A 10438-nucleotide genomic window follows, 5' to 3' on the forward strand; every position below is an offset into this window, starting at 1 on the left:
CCCTCTGGGGAGCAGCGCTGACCGATTGCCTTTGTGCTTCCCCAGGGAGAGCCAGGTGGAGCTTCGGGAGCACATCGATAACCTGGCCACAGGTGAGCCGCAGGGCAGCATCCGGCCCAGCAGGGCTGGCTGGGCAAGGGGCGCGTCCCGCTGGGTGCGGCGCTGGCTGAGCGGCCTGAAGGGGGTGATCCCCCGGGGCGGGGTGATTCAGGTGGGGTTTGGGGATGGGGGGATGCCAGCCTGCTCCCGCCTGGCACTACGGTGTCCCTTCCCTCAGAGCTGTGCAGGATCAATGAAGACCAGAAGGTTGCGCTCGACTTGGACCCATACGTGAAGAAGCTGCTGAACGCCCGGCGCCGAGTTGTGCTGGTCAACAATATCCTGCAGAATGCACAGGTGGGCACCTCGCCAGGTGCAGCAGGGGGACCCCGCTGGGCACCTCGCCCCCCCCCCAGGTGCAGCAGGGGACCCCGCTGGGCTCTGCAGGTGGGAGGGAGTCTGAGAACAAACCCCCAAGCTTCTGAGGGACGCTGAACCGATCCAGCTGCCCCTGGGGATGCTGGACGGTCGGCCTGGAGTCTGCTTCAGACACCCCTTCCCCAGGCTGGTATGGAGGGGCTGAGAGATTGCATTGACTTCTCCCGGCTCTGCCATCTCTGCCCTGACACGCGCTCGGCTGTGGGCCTGGCTCAGGATGGTATCCGCAGACATCACTTGCTTCCTCCTGCCTGAACAGCCCCACTGCTCCCCTCTCTGCAGATTATTGTGTGGGGAAAGTGCCCCCTTGTGCCAAGCCCTGCCCCAGAGCCGCAATCTTATAGCCCCTGGGTACTGCCTTTTGGAAACTGACTGGTACTTGCACTCCCCCTGAGGTAGCTATTTAAAGATGGAACTGAGCAGCTCCAAGTTCTGGAGAGAACCCCGGGCTCCTGGTTGTCAGCCTGGGGCACTAGCCCATGTGTGCTAGGACGGCTAGGGGGCGATGCCATCCAGAGGCTGCGTAGGGGAAGGAATCCATTGCAAAGGGACGAGGAGACTTCACTCTCTCATGCAGCTGTGGGTCTGGCCAGGGCTACATGGGAAGAGAGGCAGCGTTTCCTGGGCTTAGGGGACTGATCAGCCGCACGCTGCTACACGAGCATTCCCTCCCCTGCAGGAACGGCTGAGGAGACTCAATCACAACGTGGCCAAGGAGACTGCCCGCAGGAAGGCCATCCTGGAGGCATCAGGCGGCTACCCCCAGGGCTCTCCCAGCAAGTGACGCTGGGGACAGCCTGGCTGGACAGATGCCCAATGGATTCTAGAGCTGGTACTAGGAGTTCAGGTGGGGAGGGGGAGCCGAGAGCACCCAGCCCTGCAGGAACTCAGCTACCATCTTACCTGCAGAGCTGAATGTATGGGCTGAAGTTGCTGTTGGGGGGGGGGGGGGGGGGGGGGCGGGGGGGGGGTGCACGGGGGAGCTGCCCAGCTGGGTGTCAAATGGAGGGGGAGAGCTGCTCCCACCTTCCATGCTGCTTTCAGGGAGACCTCAGCAAGCTGGGGGGGTGGCCCTTTGCTGGCATTGATGCTTCCTTGTCATCCAGTGGGGTAGGGGGAGGTAGGCAGCACCTGCGAGTGTCTCCTTCGCTGGATGGGGGCTGTGGCTCTGACCAGCTGCCCCCACGGTCCATACAGGGGGCTTGTCCTAACGTATGGCTCCCCCCAACATCGAGGGGAGGGGTCCATGTACAATATATTGCTACTCTTGGAGGTGGTACAATAATAAACTGCCTGTTGCTTATGACTGGTGAGTGATGTGGGGGGGGTACTCCTGCTAGAGCTGGGTGGCCATGGACCCACTGGACAGCCTGTTCTCTCCCGCCCGGGGGAAGGCACTGCTTTGACAGACGCAGCATTCTCTGACCCTCCAAACTGCCCACAACAATCATGAGAAGTTTGAGCCCGCCTGCCACCCCTGCTGCAAGGCAGAGGGCCGGAGCTCCCCCCTAAGTCTGGTAGGGGGAAGGCGTGGGGGGCTCCACAAGCGACATTTCAACGGGAGAAGCACTGCAGGTGGCTCATGAGCCAGGGTTTGGCCGCCCCAGCTCTAGAGGAAAGCGAAAGCCTTGCCCAGTACAGAGTGGTTCAGGACTGTCACATGCCTTAGTAAAAAGAACAGGAGTACTTGTGGCACCTTAGACTGTCCCTTAGTGTCCCTTCATGCTGGTCGCAGCTGCAGCCCTGGAGATCCAGCACTAGATGAGCAGGCTGCTTTCCCAAAGCCCGCAGTGGTGAAGTGCAGCTCTAGAGTGGATGGATAGACCAGTTTCGGCTCCTCCGAGATCTGGAATGCCTCCCCCTCCCCCAAGCCTCCGCCTGGGGAGGGGAGACGGTTGTTTGCCCACACACAAGTCAGAGAGGAGAGGCACTTAAAAGGGGGAACCATTTTAATATAACCTATAAAAACCAAGACAAAATACAAAGGACTCTTCACGTCGTTCGGCGGGACAGATGGTTGAGGACAGGCTCAGGCCTAGATGAGATTCTTCATGTGCTTCGGCCAGCAGGATGCTTTACAGGTAGGGGTCAAAACTGCAAGAGCCAAGCAAACACCACATCAAAATGCAGGTGAGGCAGGAACTTGTACCAGCCTTTTCAGAGTGCTCAGGTGCAGGAGGGAGTCCTGAGCTTAGAGCAAGATCTCACTAGTGAAAGAGCAGCAGCTGGCTGTCTCCAGTGAGGTACAGCCCCATCTCTCACTTATTTCCCAGGGAGCTGGCCTGAGCACATTCACTGGGGCTCACTAGCCAAGCAGAGAGGTTCCCCCTAGTCCTGCATCACAGCCAGTTTAAGCTTAGGGACTTCCCTACACTGTTCGACTCAGACGCTGCAGCTAAGAAGCCACCTGAGCTAGCTCAGATTTGTGCAAGCAGCAGCAAGTTGGACTGTTAGTTTCCACTTACGGTCTCGGGCATTACAGGTAGGAGGTTGCTTTTAGAAGTAGGATGGGAATGGGACAGCCCCAGACACCGGAACCAGGCTGAGACCCTTGAGTTCCAGGTAGACGTGCCCCCCCGAATACATCTGTATGGGCAGCCTCAGACTGACACCACCTGGCTGTCTTTACCTGGGCAGGTCACTCCTGAGTCTCCATGCTCTCCTCCTCCTCTCCCGCAGCTGTTTCTTCTTGATTCTCCTCTTCCTCCTCCCCTTCCTTCTTCTCTGGAGGCTTCTCATAAGCCTTCTCTGAAGGGGTGACTATCACCCCGTCCCAAGTGGACATTTCAGAGGCCAGGTCTGCAAAGCAAAGAGAAGAAGTCAGGTCAGCCTGCAGTGCAGGGGCCTGCCAGCACCCTAACCCCAGGGCGGTGCCAGGTGGGGAGGAGACCAGCTGAAGTAACCCAGAGCCCCCTGCCATTTCTCCTCCCGCTGTGGCTGTTACGGGAAGCGGACAGCAGACCCTAGTGACAGCAAGCCCTACATTTGCCCACTTTTCTCAAGGGCAAGTTGTCAGGGTTCAAGGCAAGAGGCTGCTCCCAAGTTCTAGCAACAGCCCCCACCATGCAGGGACCAGACGTATCCTTGTCAGGTCACGGGCTGGGTGTGCCTGCATGCTTGATTTGCTCAGTCTGACCAAGTCAAGCCATAGGGGATTGGTCTCTTCTGCCATATGCTCAGGTAAGGCCCCCCCCGCCCCAGGTTTCCTTAAGTCTTCAACCTTCCACATCCTCCCTGAGGTGTCTCCAAATAAAGCCCCAGCACTTCCTGGCCATGCTGACCAGCAGTCACGAGCCATGGAGCTCCTACTTACAGCTGGCATCCCCCTCTTGTCCAAGGATCTTCCTGTAACCGCCGTGTGAGAGAATTCGGACGAGCGTCTGTGCCGTGTAACACACCATGTCCTATGACGGGAGTAGAGAATGAATGCACGCGCAGGAGTCCCCCCGCACTGAGGGTAAAGCCTTTCTGACTAGCTCTTACTGGCGTTATATCAGATCCATCGTCCAGGCATTCGAGTGTTTGGCTCAGCCCATCACACGCTCGCAGCATGGCCTCGTTTTAGCCATAGGAGCCTGATCTGACTGCCCCATGCAGAGGGACCGTGCTACAGCAGCTCAGCTGGGGTAACCCAGCGCTGTTTGTGTGCACAAGGCTACGGCTTGGCTCTCCTCTCCCCAGGACAGGGGTGATATGACGACTTTGGTCTGCTCTTCCCTCGTTTACAGTTTAATTTTAATTAAGACTTGGGCTGCAGGTCTTTGCTTTTACCCAGTGAGGCATGCGCCTGCCTACGAACTGCATCCCACCACCAAGACTGGCTGAAGTGGCAGCTTCCCAGCATATTGCCTCCGGGGTCCTAAACCCTCTTTCACGCTGTACCCAGGGTCAGGACTCCCTCCTGCTCTAACCCCAGTGACAGGAAGGGTTGAGCCCCAGGCTGGAAACCCCTGGGGATAAACGCAGCCAGAAAACCCACTAGTGCACTAGCTCATTTTCATACAGCAAGTTGCACTTCCAGGTCTCTTAGAGTTTTGCCCCTTTACAGAATGCCATGGGGCCAGAGTACTCCCACCACCCCAGCCTCAGGGAGGCTGCATGCACAAAGGTTAGTTCACCTGTTGTTCCAGGGTCATGACTGTATGGACTCTGAAGTTGCCACTCTCGCAGGGATCGGTGATCCCAACAGATCCCGGGAGGAACAGCCCAGCCGCCAGGATCTGAAGGCAGCGCCTGTGGGGCAGTCAGGTATTAGCAACACAGACAATTCTCCATGTTAGACCAGGGGTAGGCAACCTATGGCACGTGTGCCGAAGGCGGCACGCGAGCTGATTTTCAGTGGCACTCACATTGCCCGGGTCTTGGCCACCAGTCCGGGGGGCTCTGCATTTTAATTTAACTTTAAATGAAGCTTCTTAAACATTTTAAAAACCTTATTTACTTTACATACAACAATAGTTTAGTTATATATTATAGACTTATAGAAAGTGACCTTCTAAAAAGGTTAAAATGTATTACTAGCCCACGAAACCTTAAATGAGAGTGAATAAATGAAGACTCGGCACACCACTTCTGAAAGGTTGCCGACCCCTGTGTTAGACACTAATCCCCAGCACAATTGTCTCGCTGAGCCATGGGGTGAGTCGCCAGCGCGGCATAGGATATGTTTAGCACTAGGCGCTAAGGAAAGTGGTCCAAGGTAGCACACTCCTAACATGGCGTAAGTGTGTGTGGCAGCATCTCACGGTGTTCTCAATAGGCCGTGAGTTTGCTTTGTCACCACAGTTGAAAGGATTTAGACCTGAGCTCTCAAGGTAAGAAGTCCTGCGTTAATGGTACTGGCCAATGCCGTAATTAGATACACGCAGCAGCAACCTGCTCGTTTCAGGAGGTTCTGAAGAAGCGACAAGGGAGTTCACGCAGCAGGAAACAGTCTTGAGAAACCAGAGCCCACGGCACCAGCAGCAGAGGCAAGATTCCCAAACTGACATTCGCTTTATCTGCAGCACACGTACCTGTACGCTACGTTGAGAGCCAAGGGCTGCCTGGTAGGGTTGTTCATCACAGCATAGTGCCCCTGAAGGTAAGGGGAGGAAGTTGTTAGACACAAGGGAGTGTTTATGAAAGATCAGTTTTAAAGCTCCTGTTTCTGCAGGAAGCGACAATCTGTGGGACTTGACTGCTTGAGTTGCTGTGGGATTCAGGGTCAGGGGCTGCAGACCCACCAGATCCCTCCGAACATTGGCCAGGGAAGCCACAGTAGCACAGCAGATCAGAGTGAAAGAGTCTATATGGAGACTGTGCCCTTTTAGATCAAAGCCCCCTTCCACTCACATACCAGAAGGTCGAGGATCCACGGAGTGAGGGGCTCGAAGCCAGGGAATCGGATTCTCAAGTCCTTCAGCAATCGGATTAAGACTTTCACCCTGAAAGACGACGTTTTACAAGGACAATGCTCAGAGGGTTTCACAGGGCTCGGACCTCTCGCTGGCTGCCAAGGCCAGTCTAGAGTATTAGGGACGGGGCTGCTTTGGGAGCCTGGGCTCAGGTGCTGCACCTCTGCCCAGCATCAGCTCTGGAAGAACCCAAAGATTTTCCTCTACCAGTTACTCTGCTAGCCAACACTTCATCAGAAAGGGTTGGCCATGCAGGAGCAGGGGAGGCAAACTCCCATGTGCGTGCATGTGTGGGGTGGTGGCCTGCATGGATCCAAGCGAAGCCAGATTGCCATGTGCCTGCAGTATTAGAGCTGGGCTTGAGCTCTGGTGTTATGTCTCTGTCTGGCTAGAGGAGTATGGGACTGGTGATGAAAGCCCCTTCCCCAGAGGGGAAACAGCCTGTTCACTGCATACAGGGAAGGCTAGGTCAGTAAGGCCTTCCAGCTGCAGAGAAACTTACGTGGACTGAGAAGCGTTCTCTTCAAACCAGCGAGCGTGTCGGATGGCAGCCAGGGCGCTCTGCAGCACTTTGATATCCACTGGAAGAGGAGAGGTAGGCAGGTTTGATTCGGAACATTTGAGGAGAGTCAGCCCGCAGTAAAGCAAGCTGTTCCCCATGCGCCTGTAAACATGCTCTGGATTGTCACAGCTGTGGGGTACAGAATCAGCAAGCAAGCTGTATCTCCCCCCGCCCCCCAAGCCCCTCCAGCAGGTCTGTGGGTAAACAGGGCTGCTCTGCAGTGGACAAATAGAAGCTCCCCATCCCCACACGCTAACTAAGCAGCCAAATAAGTTCTGAGAGGTTTCCTTACAGTGGAGCTCTGGGTCCAGCTTGCGAAGGTTGGGGGGCACGGTGGTAATGAGGATCTTCACCGTGGCATCAGCAGAGCTAATCTCAAAGCCAGTCTCGTTGGTTAACATGGTCAGGACTGAGGGAGAAAGAACAAGACAGATACTCAGAGGGGGTCGTGAGACCCCACAGATCCCACACGGCTGAGCCCAAGACACCAAAGGCAAATAGAAGCAAGGAGGCTTCTCAGCCTTGACATTACGCTGGTTTTCCGTTAGCTCTCTCAGCTTTGCACTGGTTTGTGCATGAAGGAGCCCCCGCCACAGGGAGTCTATGGGGTGCGTCTCCCTATTTATCAGGGAACATCAGTGTCATTGCTTATTCTGCTCATCTGCATCCCCTTCATGTCACGATGCAAGTGAAGTTACTGACCTTCAGTGGGATCCTGTGCTCTCAGGCTTTCCACCACTTTGTTTCCCAAGGCAGCAACAGCTTCCACTAGAGAGAGAAACGGAATACAGAATTACATTCATTCTGGCCACCGCCCCCAGTCAGCCACACAGGAGAAGCCAATACTTACATGTGGGCAAGATTTTCAGGATCACTACCAGATCGGCCACGTTGTGCCCCGTTGTCATGGTGCCCTTCTTGTAGGACCCCACCTGGCGGACTTCTTCGATTTGCTGATTTATGGGAGCAAACCAAGAGTTAATGCCAACAACTCTACTTGTGTGGTCCCCTTATGCACCCCACCCTCCAGAGGGGAGATGGACTCTTTAATCAGACCAAAGAAAGCCAGTTTAATACCAGTTATGCCTCTAATATTCTGATCTTGTACCGAGGCAGGAGAATAAAGAGCAACTCAATCAGAACATGAGTCTCCTTGATCTGCCAGCACATCTTGCTGGATAGATTCTCCAAACAAACTCATCTGACTCACCACTTCAAAAGTTCCTGGTGCTACGATCAGGTTGTCGATCACATTGTTTATTTTAGTCACCAGAGAAAGAATGGAAGCCTAAAAAGGAATCAGAGAAAGTGGTTGTAGCAGCAACAGACTGACTGGAGTCTTGAGACACCAAGCTAAATACACAAGCTTTGGAAGGATACGACTTAGACAATCCCAGTACAAGGGATGCAACAGACAGGTTAGTTCAAGTGTGTTTAGAAGCCACTTTAAAAATAATGTTGCATTTTCCCTCATCAGCATCCTACTGCAGGCTACAATACCCACCCCAGGACGTGCATCTCCCACGTTGGGGTTTGAGGAAACAGGCCAGGGAGCTAGCCCTCCCTTTCTACGAAGATAATTTCTTGTACCCCTTACAACCGTAACAAAGTCAACGCTCTACTGAAAGCAACCTGGCAACACCTTGAACTCCTTTTGACATGTTTCCAATGGCAAGCACCCAGCACGCATGCTTTATTAACCTGTTCAGCAGAACTGGGAGCCAGATCCTGGTTTCTCTTCAGCAAGGCTTCACTGAATGCCGTCTCATCTGGAGCAGGTTTCACACGAGGGAAGGCCATTTCGCACTGAAACGAGAATAGACGCACATCAGACTGGTGTCGTGCCGGGGAGACAAGGTCTTCAAAGTGGCTCGTTTACCAGCAAGAAAATGTGATTATTCCATTTAACTCCACTGTTTACAGCCGTTAGTCACTTCCAAGTGTTTCCTTCTGCTAATGGCTGTTCCACTGTAGCAGTCGGGCATTTCGTTTTTAGTTGGTTTTGAGTGGAGCACGGAAACCTTCAGTCCTGCCTACATATCTTCCCTGGGGCTCAAACAACAGAGAATCACTAGAACTGGTGCATTAACACCACAAAGCATGTGTTCTACATAGAGCTGATTGGGAACCAGGAGCTATGAAAAGACAGTTGCGAGAAGCTGGATTAAAATTCTGAAGGATCCATCCTGAAAAGCCTTATTAGTAAAAGGAGGCAAAAAAAGGAAAGCCATCAGCCGCTGTACCTGAGCTCGGAACAAGGAGTCCCTGTTTGCATATATCCAAACCTTATCACTGTTTTGACAGGGTGTACAGCCCCACCTTTGAAGGCAAGGAAACCATTAATCCCTTCTCCTTGGCAAGGACCACCCCTGTGTATCTTTACTGCAGAGGCACTCAAGAGAGGATGGAAACAGCTGTAAGGAAGGGGAAACCTCCCCAATAAAAGGAGGCAGATCAAGCCAGTCCTGTTAATCCTGAGAAGGGCCAAGACTAGGAAGGAGTCTGGAGGATACGCTGATTTCTTCTGGGAACTTGGCCAAGGTAACTCATGCTTTGTTTGGACTATAGGCAGCAGAGTTGGGAAAAGAGATTTTCTCCTCGGTTTGGATCTTAAAGGGTGGGCCATATGTCATGATAAGAACCAGCCCTCCCCAGTCTGTTTACCCTTCACTTTGTGTCTCCACTGCCATTTGCCACACTCTGACAGACATGCTTGCCACTTGTGGTCCCTTTGATTACTTCAAATTAGCCAAAAAATAAAATAGCAGGTCTGGCTTTCTGCAAACTCCCTGTCTCATATTAGACTACCAGCAGTTAAACTATTAGATGCCACAGCCTGCATAGTTTGTACTGGGAGCTTTATGGGGGTGTCTTCACAGCAGTTCGCTCAAGTTACCCCAACTTGATTCTTGTCCACACACAGGAGTGTCCAGCTCAAATTATGTGGTGGTTTGAGCTCCCAGCTAGCCCATGAATGACTAAGTGCAGTGGGGATGCCACAGCTCAAATTCTAAACAATCAGCAGCAGCTAATCCAATCACTCTGGGTAACTGAATGGTTTGAAGTGTGGCTGCTCTGAGTCTCACTGGAGCTATTAAGGTAGACTAGCCCAAGTGCAGTTAACTCAAGCGTGCTAACTGTGCTGTGAAGACACGCCTTAAACCAAGTTTATTTTTAAACCAAGAATATAATTGCAATACAACATTCCTGCACCTGGTTTACACAGCCAATGCCATGGACTGGCTAAACCAAGCCAGGTTACTCACCACATAGAAGTCAAAGGGGATGTGTGGCACAAAGGGCCTGAACCTAAAAAAGAAAACAAAGCCAAAGGTGAGTTCTTATGATGACGTTAACCACTCACTGCTGGGTGATAACGGGGCAGACACGGTACACCAGACTGAACCACTAGTCCATCAAATCCTACACCCTGGTTGGGAGGGTGTTCTAGAGAAAAGCAAACCCTTCTTCCCAGCCTCTCATGGGAGGACCTCTCACCCTGTTGGACAAGCTGAAATTCCTTTTTACCTGGGCGACAGGAAGTTTAATGCATTGGTTGTCAATCAAGCGTTTACCAGTTTAGAATGGGTCCCACCTAAGCAAAGCTCTTAATAACCTTTAGGACGGCTCTTGCCTGTGCAGTATGTAGTTAGAGATCTCAGCCACACGCTAGATCCTAGCGTTAGGAAGATTATGGGGTTTTGCTTCATAGCATATGGACAAGGCTCCACTTTCCCTCTACCTCCTACTAGTTTGCAACAAGTTGGCGGCCGGCCCCCAATCCAGAAGTGGCTGCATTTCAGCGGTATTTTGCCTCTACAGCATGACGAGCCAGCAGGCCCAATGGCTAGGATGTGCCGCACCTCCCCGCAGGAGGGGGACAGCGGATTTCTGGATGGCGATGCTCACAGCTGCAGCCCGCCCCGGGGCTGGTTCGCTCAGAGAGCAGCACTTACCCGCTGCCAGGGCCGCCCCTGGAGCCAAAACGCCCGCCACGGCCACG

The 10438-nt window shown here is 53.4% G+C and overlaps 2 protein-coding genes across 2 annotated transcripts; one reads left to right on the forward strand and one right to left on the reverse strand.

Moving 5' to 3' along the window:
* Positions 1 to 16: 16 nt before the first annotated feature.
* SNAPIN (SNAP associated protein) lies at positions 17 to 1420 on the forward strand (the record flags this gene model as incomplete). Its single annotated transcript, XM_026663175.2, has 3 exons — positions 17 to 92; positions 278 to 396; positions 1157 to 1420. Coding segments are annotated over 3 exons (300 nt in total), but the record flags the coding sequence as incomplete, so codon positions are not given.
* A 988-nt stretch (positions 1421 to 2408) lies between these two features.
* Positions 2409 to 10432, reverse strand: ILF2 (interleukin enhancer binding factor 2). Its single transcript, XM_026663174.1, has 14 exons — positions 10392 to 10432; positions 9702 to 9744; positions 8137 to 8241; positions 7646 to 7723; positions 7286 to 7388; positions 7138 to 7203; positions 6728 to 6844; positions 6376 to 6454; positions 5816 to 5903; positions 5493 to 5554; positions 4596 to 4710; positions 3791 to 3881; positions 3107 to 3276; positions 2409 to 2571 (listed from the first exon to the last, which is right to left on the reverse strand). Exons 3-13 carry the CDS (start codon positions 8233 to 8235, stop codon positions 3116 to 3118), a joined length of 1059 nt encoding a protein of 352 aa, XP_026518959.1. The 5' UTR covers positions 8236 to 8241; positions 9702 to 9744; positions 10392 to 10432; the 3' UTR covers positions 2409 to 2571; positions 3107 to 3115.
* Between the last annotated feature and the right edge of the window lie 6 nt (positions 10433 to 10438).

Source organism: Terrapene carolina, unplaced genomic scaffold (genome assembly GCF_002925995.2).
Source record: "Terrapene carolina triunguis isolate 2854851 unplaced genomic scaffold, T_m_triunguis-2.0 Scaffold32857, whole genome shotgun sequence".
NCBI classification, from domain to species: domain Eukaryota; kingdom Metazoa; phylum Chordata; order Testudines; family Emydidae; genus Terrapene; species Terrapene triunguis.